Genomic DNA, 19,194 nt, shown 5'->3' on the forward strand with positions numbered 1-19,194 from the left:
GAGCTAAGGAAAGGCTTGGCTTTGATGGGCGAACCACCGTACCATACGTTTTCAGAAGATGACAAGGAAGATCTGGTAATGAATATGACCTGAAAAGTCACCCCAGATCTCCTTTCAGATAAATCCCTGTAATACTAAATTTAAGACAGGTGGATGCCCAGTGATATCCTTCAGTTACTAGCTCACACTCATACCCTCCAAAGAGAAATGGAGGTCAGAGGTCAAATGCTCCATCCTCTGGCCTGGATATTACTTAGACAAAGTTGTTTCCATTGATATTTCAGGGATCATGTCTCTCTCTTTGTTGAAAGAATTATTAGCACCTTTTTTTTTGTTTGCTTTTTGGTCATTTGAGATTTAGGTGTTAAGTGGGGAACTTAGTGATTTTCTAGATATCCCTGAGTTAGATCATTATAGCCTAACTCCAGCATAGAGTTTTAAATTGTTGGAATTCTCAAAATACTAGGGTGTACTCATGCACCAGTACACCGTTAACTTTCTAGAATAATTTTATGGATGTAAGTTTTTAAACATGCCTCCGCATCACACCTACTCCCAAAAAAGATGGATGCGGAGGGGTATCAGTACTCGTATGGAAATCAGCAGGGACTCCTGATTTAAAATGGAGTGGAGGAAGTTTGTTTTTTATTTCAGGAGGGAGAGTAAGTTTTTTCGTTTGTTTGTTTGGAACACAACGTGAGGGAGCACCCAAGGCTGATCGAGTTGAATACAGAAAAAAAGAACAGCACTGAGTACTTAAAATTAAGGGGAGGAAATTGAGAGTTGGTACTGCCTCTTTGGTAAGCAGAAATTGACAGCCATGAAGAGGTGATGATCTCTCAGGTATCATAAGGTCCTGGGGTATCCTGCAGGGGGAAAAAAGGTTTAGGTAACAGTCAATTAATGAGTGAAATTAATGACAGGGGTATTTAATACTGATAATATTTAATTACCTATTTGGCTTGTACATAACATTGTGATAAATAGAAAGTAGATACGTAAAAAAACAATCAGACAGATATTTATTGGACGGTTTGGTTGTGACCTGTGCCGTAGAATGAGTGTGGACAGTTCAGACAAGCGTGAGCATGATGAACTTTTCCAAAACCACATTCAAATGAAAGGAAATGGATAATGGATTACTTGTGTCTCCCACCTCAGTTGGAATAGTTACGTGGAATTTTTGCATTTTACATTTGTAATGTAAGAGAATAGCAGAGCAGTGGTAAGTGCAGGCTTTTGATTCGTTCAGACTTGGATTTAAATTCCTGCTCAGCCTGTTGACCTGGGACATTTTAGTTAACCTCTCCTAGCCTCAGTTTCCACATCTGTAAAACAAGGTAACAATGATTTTTACAGAGCTTTTGTGAGTAGAAGATGAAATGATTTATGTAAAACTCTTAGCACAGTACTTGATACATAGTGCTCAAAAAATGGGTACTGTTATGATGTGATATTTATTTTAGTTATTGTGTATGTAGTAAATATTGATTGAACTTGATGAAATAACACATAAGAATATTATAGAAGAGCGGTTTTTTTTGTTTGTTTTTGCTTTTTTTTGCTTTAAGCTTATTTGTGCTTAATATTTACGAGGAAGGGAATGGCTTAGTGACTTACGGTAATGTCATCTCGGGATCTGGGGACAAGCTCCCTGTGAGAGGCGCACAGCGTGGAGGCCACCACTAGAGGGCTCTGAGGAGACCCTAAAAACCTTTCCTTGGCTGTAATGATGAGGCAGCAGCCCTGGGAAGCCCTGGCTTTTTGGAGACCCAGGAGCCATTCCGTTCATCACGGCTGTTCAAGAGGGCAGGTAATAACAAGAACCCTACAAGAGCAGCTTGTAGGAACCACTTCTACCAGAGACCTGGGAGCATGCAGGTGGATGTCACCAGAGACAGCTGGTAGGTGCCAGGCTAGGGAAACCCTGTAGCTCTGAGGTCATTCTCCGCCTCTTGTCACGCCACTGAGTTACCCTTATGGGTGCTGAGGATGCCGTCACAGAGTAGAACATCAACTTTGAGACAGGAAACCAGGTAGAGTGGGGGGGGGGTTCCGAAACTCTGGGTAAGGACTTAACAATAACAACGAAACCCACCTTGAGTCACTACGGAGCCTTCAGATTCCCAGTGGAGACTGAGACCAAAACAGAGAACTGATGGCTGCGCATGCGTGAATGAGATGCCCATAAAACCCTTGGAGTTTGGGGGCCACACAAGTCCTGTGCATCCTACCTGCAGAGATGATGGCAGGGTGTTTCTGAATGGTGCATTATCATGGAATAAACGCCCTGGGTACCAGGGAGTCACTCAGGGATCGCCCAGCTAGTGATGCAAGAGGTATGTCATTGCTTTTTATCAAGCATCATTGGTCAGTGGCTTACAGGTGGGTCTGAGTGGGAGCAGTGAGACCAGTGCCTGCAGAGGCAAAAGCTGCAGCAAAAACCTGGGATCTGGGCGGAAATGAAGCTTTCCCCGCTTCTCAGGGAGTTTGGCCTCTCCGGACTGGGGCAGGGGCAGGGGCAGAAATCTCAAGCCTTGGTTTTCCTGTGGCTGCCCTGCTTCTCTGGACTTGGCATCGTCTCCAAAAGAAAAAAGAGCTGCCCACCGGGGTCAGGCAGACAATGTGCCCTAGACTCATTCAAAGAAGTGAATGCCAGCCGCGGGAAGCTTCGCTCTTTTCTGAGTCTTCCCGTAAACCAATAATTCAGGAATTTGCGCAGGGAGGAGGCAACTCTCCGTCCGAAGTCGAACAACTCCCCGTTTAAACTTGTGAAGCGCCGAGGCTAAGTTTGCAGGGCCTCCCTCCCCTGCGCTGGTCCCAGGAAAGGGCAGGGGCGGCCGGGGAGCTGCGGGCCGGCCCGCTGCCCGGACCGGAGGCTGCACCCGGGGCCGGGCTCCGAGGGAGGAAGCCGGGCTGCGGGGCTGGGCGGCCCGGGGCGGGGGGCGGAGCAGGTGAGCCCGCGGGGTGGGAGCGGGGAGCGCACTTGTACGTGACGTTGGAGTTTGCGGCAACCTCGGAGCGGGAGGCTGTGCGCGCGGGTGCGGAGGGGCTGCGCGGCCGGAGACGATGCGCTCCGCGGGGCGGCCGCCGCAGTGAGCCCCGCGCGGAGACGGCAGCCCGGGAACGCAGGGCCGGGGCGCCCAGCCGCTCGCGCTCCTCCCCGGTGGAGGCCCCCGGGCCCGCGAGGCGCGCTCCAGCCGGACCCAGCATGTAGGCGATCGGCGGCGGCGCTCCTGCAGGCGGAAGGCTCATCATGAAGAAGCACTCGGCCCGGGTGGCCCCGCTCAGCGCCTGCAACAGTCCGGTCCTGACCCTCACCAAAGTGGAAGGTAACGGCCCGGGGCGGCGGGGCCTGGAGCGGGAGCCCGGCACCCTGTTACCTGTGGCCCCCGGGCGGCGCCGCGCGCCTGCGGGGCTGGCGACTCGGCCGCCCGGCTGCCCCGAGATGCTGCGGGCTTCCCACTCGGCTGCCTCTCTCCCGGGCTCCTCGGCTCCTTCCAGGTCTGTCCTGAGTCCTCTGGGTCTGGAGCATCCCATCGCCCCCCCCCCGCCCCCAGGCTGACCAGAGGCGTTGCTCAGCTGCCGGAGGCGGGAGAGGGTTGGCTGCCGCAGGCTCAGACATTTCCCCCCGCTCCCCGCCTCGCTCTGAGCCTTCCCCAGCCCACCAGCCAAGTGATGCCCCGCTCCGTGGCAGGGCCAGCAGGTGAGCGAAAAGCCACCAGCAGCCTGGAAACGTCTTCTTTCCCCCCAAGTCCGGGGGCTTGAGGCAGAGCCCAGGAGAAGGAAGAGCCCCCCGGCCCCGGCGGCCCCGGAGAGCTGTGCCTTACTCAGACCCAGCGGGCATCGGGCAGGAGTACAGAGGACCTTGCTTTCCCATGGCTGGAGGGGGGGAGCAGAGAGAGACAGCCTCAGCCCCGGACTCCTCCTCCCAGGAGGCAGAGGTGGAGTGGCTGAGTCTCCTTAGAGCTGGCCAGGTGGGCCAGGTGGGGGGCTGGGAAGGGACCGGCAGCAGGGAGAGGAAAGCAGACCCCTCAGTTCCAGGCCCTCACTTTGCCTGAACGAAGGAGCCCAGTCAGACAGGAGCCCGTGGGCTCTGAGAGTGAGCCCGGCTTCTGCTGTGTCCCTGGGACGGCACCCTGGAGCTGGGACCTCTGTGTGATGGTCTCCGAGGACCCTGTATCCCCTCGCGAGCTCATGTTTGTTACAGTGAGGCTGAGAACCAGTGAGAGGAAGACGGAGGCTGGCAGGGCAGTTGTGGGCTCCGCACTCGGCGGGCCCACAGAAGTCCGCCAGTAGCTGTCCTGGTACCATTACCCCCCATCCTAGAGATGAGGACTCAGGCCCAGAAAGGTGGATGGATTTGTGCAAGACCTACAGCTAGTAGGTGGGGAAGCAGGAATGGAATCCCGCGCTGTTGGATACATGCTTTTCAGAACATCACTTTGCACTAACCTGCAACTACTTACCTATTTCTCATTTCCTACCTTTAGGAGGTTGATTTTTTTTTTTCCCTTCGAGTGGCTGTCTCCTCCCTCCCCCCATATCCCAGTCTTAGGAAAGAGTTGGTATCAGTGAGCTACACCTGAATTCAGTGCGTGTGCTACCTCTGGGGTCGGGGTGAGGCATTGCATTTTCAAGCCTTCTCAGGGACCTTGCCTAGATCATATGCGCAAGTTGGGAAGGGGAAGGGTTGGATATTTGCTTCCCTTGGGGAAACTGGAAGTGTCTGCTCGTTCATGGGGTCTTCCTGGCAAGTTGCTCTGCCCGCACTGTTTAAGTCAGCCAGGTCAGCTCTGCTCTTCAGCAGCGGGTACCTTCCCCGGGCAGCCCCCAGCCCACCGTGGGCAGGACACGTCCCAGGAGCACTCGGAGTCAGGCTGGGCATGTATGGCGGGCCTCCGAGACTGGGCACTGTGACCTCATGTGCTGCAGGGGACAGGGGGTGACACGCCAGGCACAGGTGCTTCCCTCTAGCCACGCCTGGGGTTTGCCTTCAGGGGGTGAAAATGGGGATACCCTCCCCCAAGTCCCTCAGGGCTACTTCCGGGTGAGCTTTGAGCCTCCTGTTCACAGGGACAATCATGGCAAACCACGAGCTTGGTTTTTTTAAAAATAAATTTATTTATTTATTTTTGGCCGCGTTGGGTCTTTGTTGCTGCACGCGGGCTTTCTCTAGTTGCAGCGAGCGGGGGCTACTCTTAGTTGCGGTGCGTGGGCTTCTCATTGAGGTGGCTTCTCTTGTTGTGCAGTACGGGCTCTAGGCACACGGGCTTCAGTAGTTGTGGCACGTGGGCTCAGTAGTTGTGGCGCACGGGCTCTAGAGCACAGGCTCAGAAGTTGTGGCGAGCGGGCTTAGTTGCTCCGCGGCATGTGGGATCCTCCCAGACAAGGGCTCGAACCCGCGTCCCCTGCATTGGCAGGCAGACTCTCAACCACTGCACGACCAGGGAAGCCCCACGAGCTTGGTTTTTAAACCAACATTTGCATGTAAATGTCTGTGGATAGTGGAAAGTGTATTAAACTAAGAATCGGACAGATCCGGGGATCAAGACTCCCCTTATGCAGTTTGATGTATATAAATCATAAACACTGAGCCTCGGTTTCCTCAACTGTAGAAGAGAACTAACAACCTACCTCAGCAGAATTTGGGGAATGAATGCAGTGAGGAAGGTAGGTAGGTGACAATACCTAGCACATGGCCTGGCACACAGTAGGTGCTTAATAAATAACTGGCAATCCTCCAGTCACAGACTGTCTCGCACCTTCAGCAAACCTTCTTGCCTGTTCTCAAAAGAGTGCGTGTGTGGGGTATCTAGAAGTATCTACAAGCGTCTAGAAGTATCTAGAAGCAGCGTTCCAGTGATACTAGAAAGTCTCCAGTGGCCTTTTTGTATAGGATACCTGTGTGTGTGTCAGCAAGAGTCTGCAGGGCAAAGCTGATTAAACCTGCCCTGGGTATGCCTAGACTTTCATATAGCTCTTTCTCTCTGCCTGCTTTTTTTCCCTTGGTATTTGTGTTCAATTTGGCTTTGGGTCTATTTTTTGAAACCATTTGCATCCTGCATGCTTGTTTTGGAAGTGTTGAATCATTTTGTTTTGCCTCGGATGCACAGAATAAGGTGGTCCCCATACTGTGGCTGTTTCTGTGTGGATGGCAGGCAGGCTTCAGGAACGGAACACAGCCAGCAAGGAATATTTATTAGCTTGTGCGGTGTGTCTTCTAAGGGGAGGCAAGAAGGCACCAGCATGTGGTACATATAAAACCAAAATAGAAAATACAGCGCTTAGTGGAACTCAGACACAGGAAGGTGGACGAGATGACTTCATTTACCCAACAAATACCTCCTCCGACCCTGCTCTGCGTCCTTTGTCTACTCAGCTAAGCCCTGGAAATGCAAAGAGGAGCAGCGCTAGCTTCATTCTCTTAAGGGAGTTTCAGTCCAATGGGAAAGAGACATACAGATAAATAAATTATCCAGCGCAAGGTAGTAAGTTGTGGTTCGGAGCTGGGGACAGAGTATTACAGGGACACTGATAGCTGGGTAATCTGAGGAGGCCTGAGCTTCTGAGGTAGAGGCATTGCAGTGGAAGTGAGAAAACTTGTCAGGCAAGGATGGGAGAGGTGGCCTTTTCGGGCAGAGGGAATGGCGTGTGCACAGGTCTGGCCAGAAAGCATGAGGAGTCTGCAGCTGGGCCTCAGGTAGGAGTCGAGGCTTGAAAAGGGACTTCCAGCCAGGATGGTGGCGTCTGTCCCGTCTGACAGCACATCTTGTTTTCATGTTCCTTTCCTGGCGTTCCCACTGGACTCAGACCCTGAATATTGATAAGAAACACATCTTTAGTAGAGTATTTACTTGGATCATCTATATTCACAACCAGCTAACTCATGTTCAGTAAAATTACATGCACTGGAATTAATGGTTGAGAACAAGACAGTAAATTCCCGCAAGAGGCCGGCCACGTGTAGAATTGCGGAAAGAATGAGGGTTTTGGAGTTGGAAGGACTGGGTTTGGGGCCCGCCCCTCCTGCTGGACCAGGTAACTGGCTTAATGATGAGAGCTCTCTGGCAATCAGTTTTTTGGTATGGAAATGACAGTTACAATATATCCCTCTTGATCATGAGAGTGGGGAATTCCCTGGCTGTCTGGTGGTTAGAACTCTACAGTTCCACGGCAGGGGGCGCTGGTTCGATCCCTGGTCGGGGATCTAGGATCCCACAAGCCGCGTGGCGCAGCCAAAAAAAATAAAATTTAAAAAAATGAGAAAGATTAAGATGCCATTGGCAGTCACAGCAAGGGAGACAGGGGACGTCCAGTTGAGACAAGTTGAAGGTGAGGCTTTGGCAGTTCCTTCAAGGGCAGGTGTGGCATGTAGGAGACAAGGACCCGGGAGAAAGAGGGGGTGGCGGCCGAGTGACAGCTCAGGGGGGAGGTGGCCCCGTGGAGGTGTACAGGCTTGCCCAGAAGGCTGGCCGCAGACGCCAGGGAGACAGGAGGCAGAAGAGGAGGCAGACGCCAGATCCTAGGGCATCGTGGAGACCCCAGGAAGAAAGCCAAGAAAGAGGAAGCGTGGTGGAGCGTCAGGTACGGCCAAAGGATGTGGTGGTGTAGAAACAGTTTTCAGTGGGTGCTGGTCCCCCAGCCAGATGGCAAGGGTGAGTGTTTGGGGAAGGAGAAGAAAAGCAGGTAAAGGTATCCAGCAGGGGGAGAGGTGGGGGGAGTTATGCTCTCTTTAGGGGGCAGGGGAGGGACTTGGGGAGAGCAGGCGGTTCTGGAAGCCAGAGGAAGGAGGCTGATACCTGGACAGGTCTGTGGTGGCCCCAGGAGAATGTGATTGATGCAGCCAGAGGCGGGGGAGGGGGAGGGGGGGAGGGGGCCCGGGGGGCCCTGGGAGAGCAGAACCGACCAGAGAAAGGGTGGTTAGCCCAGCAAAGGAGAAGGGAAGAGAGGAGGGCAAAGACGCAGGGAAATGTGGGCCGCCGGGGAGGGAAGCCGGGGACCTGCGCTGGTGACTTGGATCCTCTTTGTCATGTGTGAAGTGGCACCGTCTCCCAGAAGTGATGGATGGGGGTTCGAGTGAGGGATGGAAGGCTCGCAGAGGTGGGGCAGTGTTCGCAGGAGCTGTGTGGGAGAGGCAAGAAGAGACGTAATTCTTAAAAGCCTTTTAGGCGAGTGACCCGTTCTCACTGGTTAAGACTCCGTGTCACTTGGGGGGAGCGTGTAGGGGAAGAACCCCGCCTGGGGGCAGGGGACTTTTTGTGTCCTGCTCTGCCACTAGCTGATTCATGTATCGGACGTGTCTCCTCACCTCCTGGAGCCCAGGCCTCTCTTTTCTGAAAAGAAAGGGGATTAGAGTAGATCTTCCATTGGCTCTTTCAGCAGGAACAGTCTATGAGTCTAGTAAGTAGCTTACTCATTACCAGAGCTTGGTTTATTTGATTAAACCCTTTCCTAGCTCTAACCAGAGAGCAGAGCTCTGAGGGAATTAGACCCAGGACAAGTCAGAAGTTTGGCGTGTGTGTGCACGCATGTATGTGCATGTGTATGTGTGTGCATGTGTGTAGGTGTGTGTATGTGTGTGCTTGTGTATGTAGGTGCATGTGTCTGTGTGTGTGCATGTGTGTATATATGTGCTTGTGTGTATGTGTGTGTATATATATGTGCTTGTGCGTATGTGTGTGTGTGTGCATATGCGTGTGTGTGTGTGTGTTTCAGGGGTGGGATTTGGCATTGGAGCGGGAGGAGGAAAGACCAGCTAGGTGAGCACTTAGATTCTGTGAATCTTCAGCAGCAGGAAAGCACGGCACTCTAGACAGCACCCCCCGATGATGGGGGTACAAAAAGCGGTCTAGAAAGACCCCAAAAAGGAGCATGCAACTTCTCAGCTTTGCCTGGGGCTGGCCCAGGCGTTTCCACAGCAAAGCCTCTCTGCCCAGCATGAGCTCAGCCCATCACCCTCAGCCCACGCAGAGGGCCTGCCCTCGGGGAGGAGCGAAGCCGAGGAGGACACCTGTCATACCTTAAGGCCAAGTCCACTTGGGTCCTTGACCACGCAAGCTCAGTCCTGCCTTACAGATGTACGTTACACGACTCCACATCCCGAGAACGGGATGTTTTAGAAGACACTGCTTTGTGCATCAAGATGAGTTGTGTAACCACCCGGGCCACCAGTGAAAATATCACCCTTGTTCCCCTGCTCCCGTCCAGGGGGGAAGGCTCCACGCACCCCTTGCTTCCTGGGGGGCCGTGCTCCACGCAGCCTGCCCTCCTGAACCCCGCTCTCCCCGGGAGACATGGCAGCCAGACTCCCACCACATGGATGTGAGGGCATCCTCTGATGAAGAGAAATGACAGAGAAGAGGGGCGTGTGCTCGTGTCGGTGTTCGTGTGCGGGTCACCAGCAGCGCTGGAATATCCCCTGATCTGTCCCTGGTGAGCGCCTGCTGTGTACAGAGGTGTCATGTGCCCGGGAGGGCAGTGGAAACGGTGAGACTTCGGGAGGCTGAACAGGCCACAACTGGCAGGCACGGGGATTAAAACTGATCCCCTCCAGCCCAGGTGTCTTCAGACCACGGGTCCAGACAGGCCCCTGCTCCCCTCCCAAGTGGCCTCTTCCCTCCCACAAGGCGCAAAGGGCATTATTTCAACCTTACCCATATCCAGTCACGTTCTCACAAGTCACGTGCGTCTTGGGCTGTGAACATTCCAGAATTGTCTTAAATCCACTGCAAGAGGCACTGTGATTTGGACACTGGGAGTTATTCGGGGACCTCTAAGGATGTGAGGAGTGGGGCAGAAAAGCCGGTACAGGTGTCTGTTCACTAGAGTGGTGGTGATGGCAGGAGAGTGGACCAGATCTAGGCCTGATTCAGACTAGCTCTGCAGCCGGGTGGAACTTCCGGGGAATCTCGGACAAACCTCCCATCATCCCACTCCACCCCCCAAAAAGCACCCTTCATTCACCTCCCAATTCTGTATCCACACCAGGGAAAGAATTTGCAGCTTTTTAAAAACAACTTTGCAGCTGCCATGTTTTCTTCTGTCTCTACACACTGATCTCTAGGAATCACAACAAAGACTTAAGCAATTCAGTGAAGGCAGACAAATATAAAGTAGTACCTGATATTTCTAATCTAGTCATCTGTGGCAGTTCTTTCTTTCTTTTTTTAAAAAATATATCTTTTATTTTAGAATAGTTTAGATTTACAGAAAAGTTGCAGAGACTGCAGAGAGTTATTAAATACTTCGCATCCAGTTTCTTCTATTATTAACATCTTCTATTAGTATGGTACATTTGTCACAATTAATGAACCAATACTGACGCATTATTATTAACTGAAGTTCATACTTTATTTGGGTTTCTTTAGTTTTTAACCTAATGTCCTTTTTCTGTTCTAGGATCCGATCTCAGATACCACATTGCGTGTCTTTCTAGTCTTCTCTTGGCTATGATATGGCAATTATTTCTTCTCCTAAGAGGTTATCACAGTAAATAGTCACCCACAGCTTGTCACCACATCCTGTCCAGCACAGTGACAGCTCTTGGTCCATGCCTCACACCTTCACAAACACACCGCAGTCCCCTCTGTAATACCCTCAGGGTCAGTCTGCTCAGGTTGCCATGACAAAGTACCGTAGCTTGGATGACTTAACAGACATTTATTTTCTCACAGTTCTGCAGGCTGGAAGTCCAAGATCAAGGTGTGGGCAAATTTGGTTTCTGGTGGGGACTCTCTTCCTGGTTTGTAGATGGCCACCTCCTTGCTGTGCCCTCACATGCCTCCCCTCTGTGTGCACTAAGAGAAGACAAAAGAATATAAGGCCACCAACCCTATCAGATCAGGGCCCCACCCTCATGACCTCATTTAACCTTCATTATGTCCTTAGAGGCTCCATCTGCAAATACAGCCATACCGGAGGTTACAGTCTTAGCGTATAAACTGAGGGAGGACACAGACACTCAGCTCATAACAGCCCTCATTCCATGGTGGTGAGTCCCCGCCCGGAGTTCCATACATACTCAGGATGTTCCAAATTTAAAAACAGAGAGTCTGTCCTCTTGGAATCTTGAAGTCCCTCTTTAGTGATGGGCAGTTCTGACTGGGGTGTTCAGCACCATGGCCCTGATCAACTTCCAAAGGGAAGACTAAGGATGCTCTGCATTCCTCTGGATGCTTTGGAGTCAGACAGACACTTGGAACTGCATTCAGCCCCTCACTAGTCTGTGACCTTGGGAGAGTAACTGTCAGACCCTCAGCTGTCCCAGCCGCAAAGCAAGGATAGTCACACTCCAACGTTAAGACAGGTTTTTAAAAAAAGGTATATAATCTCCTGGCAGAGAACATGGCATATATGCTGTGTGTTTAACTATCACTTGGGGGATTCCCTGGCCATCCAGTGGTTAAGACTTGGCGCTTTCACTGCCGTGGGCCCGGGTTCAATTCCCTGGTTGGGGAACTAAGATCCTGCAAGCCACGTGGCGCGGCCTAAAAAAATTAAAAAATAACTGTCACTTGTGTTTTACTTCCCTGTGCCCTCCTTCTTCTCCCTTACTCAGAGTCAAGTTTAATTACCTGTGGATTCTATCTTTTCCCAGGGACAAGTGCCAGTCAGGAGCACAGCTGAGGCCTCAGCATGTACGAATAGTGGGAACATTTTCTGACCCAAAGTCCGAGAATCCAAACAAATGGTCTGGCAACTGCAGGTGGGCATCATTGGTCAGGATATGTAAAATCAGGATTGCTTTGGGGACACCCGGGGCCCGTGGTGGCCTGATACACGTGACAGCCTTTGCTTCCCTTTCCTCCAAACCACTGCCTGAGAAAAAACAATCACCCATAAATTCACTGAGCAAGTATTTAATGAGTAGATGAGATAAACAAAACCCGAACTGCATTTTTGGGAGATGAATTACGCTTGCAAATGGCCATAAACAAAAGCTTTCTTCCAAGCTCCTGATTTTATAAAAGCTACTTAGTTGGGTGGCTGGGCCCTGAACGGGTATATGCATCAGTGATCAACAAATGGGAAAATTGTTCATCAAGCCCTCTTCCCCTGGGCGATCCAGAAAAATAAAAGGGTGGTGGCTGTATTCCCAGAGCGGCCGTCAACTGTGTTTGGATTGGGTTTGGAGACACAGAACCATCTATGACGTGGACACTGTAAGCCCCTCCACTCAGACTGAGCAAGCTCTCCTAGGGAAGGGGGTGTCTGCCTTATGCCCCACAGTAGGTGTCAATAAATGTTTGTTGGCTGAGTGGCCTGAAAATTTAACTAGTCCACCCAAGAGAAACGAAAACATATCCACACAAAGACTTATATGTGAGAGTTCATAGCAGCATTATTTACAGTAGCCAAAAAACTGGACACTATACCCCTGTCCATCAACTGATAACTGGATAAACAAAATATGGGACTTCCCTGGTGGCGCAGTGGTTAAGAATCCGCCTGCCAATGCAGGGGACACAGGTTCGAGCCCTGGTCAGGGAAGATCCCACATGCCGCGGAGCAACTAAGCCCGTGCTCCACAACTACTGAGCCTGCACTCTAGAGCCCACGAGCCACAACTACTGAGCCTGTGTGTCACAACTACTGAAGCCTGCGCATCTAGAGCCCGTGCTCCGCAACAAGAGAAGCCACCGTGGTGAGAAGCCCTCACACTGCAATGAGGAGTAGACCCCACTCGCCACAACTAGAGAAAGCCCGTGCACAGCAGTGAAGACCCAATGCAGCCAAAAATAAATAAGTTTAAAAAAAACCCAAAAACAAAATATGGAATATCCTTATAGACTACTACCCAGACGTGAAAAGAATGAACTCCTGATGCATGCTATGTACGCCATGGAGGAACCCCAAATACATTATGCTAAGTGAAAGAAGTCAGAAGTGAAAGTTTACAGATTCATATGAAATATACAGAGGAAGGAAATCTGTAGACATGGAAAGCAGATTTGTGGTTGGCTGGGGTTGAGCGGTGGGGAATGGGGAGCAACTACAGATGTGCATGAGGACCCATTTTGAGGTGATGGAAATGTTCTAAGACTGGATGGTGGTGATATAGTTTCACAATTCTGTAGATTTACTGAGGATCATGAATTGCACTCCTGAAACAAGTGAATTTTATGGTTATGAAAATGAAGCCTCAAAAAAGCTTTGAAAAATTAACTGTATAGATCTTACTGATGGAGGTGTCATTGGGAGGTGTCTTCTCCTGCTGTCTACACGATGCTATCTCTCTGCTTTCAGGAGGCTGGGACCAGGCCAGCCAGTGGGTGGTCTTTGAGCCCAGCGCTGGGTCCCTCATCCCTAAGACATGACTCTTGCACTTACTAAGTGCAAAACTTCCCAGACACTTCTTCAGAGAGCGTCACCAAGGGTCTGCTTATTCTCAGGGGACCTCAGAAAAGAAACATTTGTGTTCTCTTGGAAGTTTGCAAGAGCCATTTTATGGGAACTTGAAGTTGAGAGTGAGTGATTTTCCAATTGTTGTAGCTTTCTCATTGGAGAAATGGCTTTCACTAAATAAACTTAAAAAGCCCCCAGTTCATCATTTGCTCAGCAGAAAGCAATGGACAGCTCATGAGACAGAGGACTTGCCTGGGTCCCAGAATGAGTTAGGGGCTAAACCAGACCTCTAACTCACCCATTAGGACCTAGAGTTTCCTTCTGCTGAGCACACATTGCCTCTAGGTACTGCTTGACCGAAGAGTGTGTATGTTTTATAAATTCCTGGTAGGAGAGAAGTATCAGGTGTGATTCTGCAGGTAGGACTAACATATGGTTTTAGTAAATTGCCTGACTTTGAACAGAGCTCAGGATGGAAGTTCACGCACGGGTATGGTTATATCTTGGCACGCCGTGGAGTATACATTGTATACTGGAGAACACTCCCCTTACACACGTACATACACACACACACACCCCCACACACACACCCCTTTCTCCAAAATGCTCAGTTGGAAGCAGCTCTGGTAATAGAACTGGGAAGAGTCCGCTTGTCCCCCAGCGCTTCTGAGTGAATTAAGTGGCGTAAACAAAGCATTTAGAGGCAACAGTGACCGCATCTGTCAGCACAACCATTGGGCCAGAGAATATAATCTACTTTGCACTGAGCCCAGAACTCTTGGCTCAAGTGCAAGGTTGGGGTGGAAAGTTCAAGATCATAAGTAAAGGGGTTGTTAATGGGGAGGGGATGTTAGTGAGTGAGGGTGACATAAACAGTATTTCTAGTTGTGTGATAATAGTCAAAGGAGCTGGGACAGGACACAGCCTGAGGCTCATTCAATACTGATTTCTTCGAGGCATTCTGTACTGCCTCTTTCAGGGTGATACAAGAGAGAGATACCAAGCACAGAGGAATCCCTCGACTTGTTAACTTAGGACGGGAGAGAAAGTAAACCAAAGTTTCTTGCACGGGAAGATATGAGAGGCTTTTGAGAGCGGATATTATCCACACCCCCCCTGCCCCAGTGTAATTCCTTCTCTCTGAAATCTGAGCATCAGTTGGACAGCTTGTTGAAAATGACCTTGAGAATGGTAGGGTGGGTTGCATTTGTTGCGTTTCAAATCCAGAGAATAAACGCGTCTGCTAACCAAATTCATTATGTCATTCTATACTATGCTTCAACTAATTTTATCTGTTTGTTATGGACACTGGGGCATGTATAATGTATACTTACTTCCTAGAGAATGTAAATTCCAAAATCTGAATTTGCTGAAGTCCCTTCCACCAGCCTGGCAATTTCTCCTACTGCGTGTCTGACCAAAGCAAGATTGAACGTCACAGTGGGGCAAGGAAACGGTGGATTTCAGATCTCGCCACCTTCCTCACTGCTCCTGGGGCAGACCAGGTGTGTTCCTGACCCTGAACTTTGCTTCTCTTGTTCCTCAGCCTTTCTATGCAGCAAGGCCCAGGCCAAGCTTCTGCTTTCTCCGACTCTTCCTGCTATGGTCACAGCGCACACTGGTTGCGCTGTCTTCAGAATTTGTGTTACAGTCAAATCTCTCCATTTGTAGTTGTTCTGTAATTCTTTCATAGATCCATTTTGTCACTCCCAGATAGACTGTAAGTTCCTGAAGAGCAGGACGTAATCATGTTTTATATTTATTTATTGACCGCCCAGAGTTCTTGGCACATGGCAGATGGAGACTTCATGGCAACTTCCTAGCGGATTGAAATGCTTCTAGGATGCGTCGTACGATACAGAGCCCTGTGAGGTTTATAAAGTCCATGCTCTTATGCATCAGGTTAAATGACTGCTGGCCGAAAAGACAGTATGATCCCAGTTTTGCTGTGTGAGTGTGTGTGTGTGTGTGTGTGTGTGTGTGTGTCGTGCAAAGATACAAAAGACTGGGGAAAGTGCAGCAAAATGTCCAGCGATATCTCTGGGTACTAAGATTAGTATACAGTGCATTGCTTTTTATTTATGCTATGCAGTACTTTTCTAAAGATTCTATAAAGAATATTTTTAGTTTACGTGAAGTAGGTCTAGTTTAAAAGAATTAGTAGGAATGAGCGGGTATTGAAATTGATAAGTGATTATTACTATAAGAGACTCGGTGCGGTGGAACGGAAAGTTTGCAATGAATTAGGTTTGGATACCTCTGATTCTTTATGGGTCTATTCCAGTGTTTCCCAAAGTGTGTTCCAAGGGATCCCAGTCCTATCCCAGGTGTTACATTTAGATAATATGGGAAGCACACATTCTCTAGCTGCCTTTTGGAAATCCACCACATCCATTAGCCCTGAATACTCCTACAGCAAAGGAACCTGTCTGACTTACCTAGTGTTTCCCAAACTTTTCTGATTGTGGGATCCTTTTTTTTCTTATAACACCTGTTCACTGCCTTACACTTCGGGAAACATTGTTCTAGCTTATTTTTAAATAGTAGAACGCAAAATGTCTTTATTTTGTTTGTGTATTATCAGTATTCCCCTGGTCAGATAAGCCAGAGAGGTTACCAAGTTAGAGAATAACTTCTTTAATCCAGATCTGTAAAAGCATTTGAACAGTACGATCTTACATGATTTGGTGATTTTTCTTTTTCACTGTAATAGCAGCATAGCATCAGTCTTCACTTCATCCTTTAAGTTTTAAAACTTAAAACTTAATCTGCCATAATGCAAAACTAGATGAAAAAACATGCCGTGAGCCTGAATTTTTTTCAACCTCCTCCAGACTCCCTTCTTAAATGGCCAGTTAGTAGCGTGAAACTGCATTGCCTTTCTAGGTGGACTTTTTTTTTCATCTCAGTAATTATCTTTTCAGTAGGACTTGCTGATAGTTGATGCTGGTAGTCAAGGAATCTGCCAACCGCAACATTGCTTGAAAATTATCCCGGTAGTGAAGGGTTGCAGCGGCTCACCCCAAATGTCAGGGAATCAGTGTATAAATTGAAACGTGCATGCTTCTGTCTGAAAATGAATTTGCCGAAAGTTGTAGGGATTCACTGTGAGCAAAATCAAGACATCCTGGTGGGAGGGCATCAAACAAAAGGGGAGGAATCTGCCTTGCTTTTGCCCCCTCTGCTTCTCCCTGCCCTGCAGCCCATGCCAGAAACGGACAACTTGTTGGAAGTTCAGAGGTGGTCAGCCATTTGGTTTTCCAAGGGCTTTCTGACTCAGATATATACACACATGAAAAGAAAGAGGAAGAGGGAGATTAAATATTAATAAAGCAGGTAAAGAAGCACAGTACAGATGGAGTCAAGGATTTGGGGTCAGTGAAGACATTATCTCTCCTTGACCAGCCACGAAGGCTTAGGATGACCTTTGGCTAAAAGAGATACAACCAGGGAATTCCCTGGTGGTCTAGTGGTTGGGACTCAATGCTTTCACTAACAAAGGCCGGGGTTCGATCCCTGGTCGGGGAACTAAGATCCCACAAGCCACGAGGTGAGGCCAAAAAAAAAAAAAGAGATACAACCAGACCTGGCAATTAATGATAGGATTAGCTAACCCCTATACAATAGGCTACCTTGAATCAGGATTTTGCCTCATAGAATTATTATATTTCAGACAGTATGATGTACAAAACTTGGCTTCATGGTGTTAGAGCTATTTAAGTTACTGCTAAGTTTAAACAAAGTCCATAGAGTACATTTGACGCCAATGTATTTTGTACCCATCTCCTGTACCCCTATAATGTGTGCCCTCATTCAGCTAAGTGCCTGGCTGAACATATAAAAGGCAAGTAGGCTGTCCCCTGGAAATTCACATCCATCCACGGTCACACCTTATACAAGTTACAGCTCTGTTTAAATTTCCAGCTGACTGACCTGCACACAATCATGAATGAAAACCAAACAGTGGAAAATAACGCCTTTTCCACCTTCTCATGGTCTGTGGGAACACTGCTGGTGCACAGCCGTGCTCTGGCCTGTAGCCTGGTTTCCAGAAGTCACACAGTTCGCAAATGGAGCGTCTGAGGCCTTTCACAGCACCAGCTGCCAGAGGCTGTGGTTTTTAAGTAACACTTCAAAGTGGGACTGACGGCCATCAGCTGGAAGTCAGTAAGAGCAAATAGAGAAATAAGAGAGACAGATCTTTTTTGGCTCTCCATGCAAAAGAAGATGAGGCTCTTGGCATCCCTGCCGTTAAGCAACAGGCAGGGAGGAGCTTCTCTCAGTGTCCTGGGAGCTTTTAGAGGTCAAGGTCTATGACCTCCTCAGGGGGGGAATCCCCAGCCCCTAGCACTGCTCGGGCCGGGTAGCACATCACTCCGGGTGAGCTGACACTTGGTGAACTATTTCAGCCACTCTGTGTGTTCTGGAGAAATGCTTCCACTTCTCCAGATGGGCCCAGAGAGCACCTCTTGAAGTAAAGATTCTGACGCCAGGGTTCCTGAGATTCTGCACTGCCAACAGGCTTGGAGGATGATTCTGATGCTGCCAGACCATGCACCATCTTTTGAGGGTCAAGATTCTAGAGGATAAGGAAACCACTGAAAATGTCTTTAAGTTTTGTTTCTGGAAGCTGCCTCCACGCCCCCCCTCCCCATCCCCCCTCCCCTCCCCCAGGTGGCTGGCCATGACAATGACAGTTGGTTGCCCTCTTGCTCCTGTTCATCCTGGCCACGGTGAACGTGTGGAGGCCCCAGTTAACCGTGCCCCTCTCTTCCCCCAGGGGAGGAGCGCCCCCGGGACCCCCCGGGCCCGGCAGAGGCCCAGGCGCCGGTGGGGACCGACCCCGGCGGGAGACCGAGCCCTCGCTGCTGGAGATGTTCCCAGGCGCAGCTCAAGAAGATCTTCTGGGGCGTGGCCGTGGTGCTGTGCGTGTGTTCCTCCTGGGCCGGTGCCACCCAGCTCGCCAAGCTGACCTTCAGGAAGTTCGATGCTCCCTTCACCCTGACGTGGTTTGCCACCAACTGGAACTTTTTATTCTTCCCGTTGTACTACGCGGGGCACGTCTGCAAGTCGGCAGAGAAGCAGTCGGTGAAGCAGAGATACAGGTAGGTGCCTCCGGGATGCCAGGATGCCGGCCCGGCGCTGGACTGTTCTCCCGATTGCTGATGCTACCGGGCTGCCCCAGTGGCGGGCACTGGGAGGGGCCAGAGGGCACCGTGGTGAGAGGGCACCCTGCCACCTGCTGTCTTAGTGAGGGTCCAGGCTTGGCGTTCTCTCCCCTCAGAGTGGTGAACACCTTTCCTCTGCCTCGAGCCCCTCAACGCTAGGAACTCCTTTATGTTAGACAGGAGAAGGCAGCATCTTCCAGAGGTGCGCTGTGGTAGGTCCCCAGAAAGGGTAGAGATGGGAAAACTCTGTAGCTCTTTTATCCCTCCTCGGACGGGGCTCGGGACAGGTCCATGGAGCGAGGTCACTCGTCTGCTTCCTGTAACTTACCTTCCCACGTGGCAATGTTCGTGGTGAAGATTACTCCTTTCCTCTCCAACCCAAGCCTTTTCCTCCTTTGGTTATGTGGTTGCATGGGTCTCAATATCTGGCAGACCCATGGGGCTGTCAAAGTCAAGGTACTCTTTGAGCTCTGTTGACTGTATTTTCTCGTTGATATGATCTCACTGTATTTCCTCATTGGTATGACCTCCCTTTAAAAGAGGTCAGAAACCCTGACGCCAGCCCTCTGCCACAACGTACGGCAGGGCTCTCCCAGCCTCCTTGGGAGTCAGATGGTCAGTGTTGGCCTTGGGGTCTCATCTGTGCCAGTCCCTGGATCTCATGGTCAACCAAAGCTGA

The 19,194-nt window shown here is 50.1% G+C and overlaps 1 protein-coding gene across 2 annotated transcripts in view; it reads left to right on the forward strand.

Annotated features, from left to right (window-relative positions):
* The window catches only part of SLC35F3 (solute carrier family 35 member F3), a 307,079-nt gene that overhangs the window by 205,293 nt on the left and 82,592 nt on the right, over positions 1–19,194 (forward strand). The window contains exons 1-2 of one of the 2 annotated variants that reach the window (XM_057531099.1): positions 3,010–3,332; positions 18,128–18,452. In XM_057531099.1, the coding sequence (XP_057387082.1) occupies positions 3,257–3,332; positions 18,128–18,452 (401 nt within the window). In that variant the 5' untranslated portion in view covers positions 3,010–3,256. Of the gene's footprint in view, positions 1–3,009; positions 3,333–18,127; positions 18,453–19,194 lie in introns of those variants that run through there. The other variant, XM_057531098.1, reaches the window with a different exon arrangement.

The sequence above is a fragment of the Balaenoptera acutorostrata genome, chromosome 16, assembly GCF_949987535.1.
Source record: "Balaenoptera acutorostrata chromosome 16, mBalAcu1.1, whole genome shotgun sequence".
NCBI lineage: Eukaryota > Metazoa > Chordata > Mammalia > Artiodactyla > Balaenopteridae > Balaenoptera > Balaenoptera acutorostrata.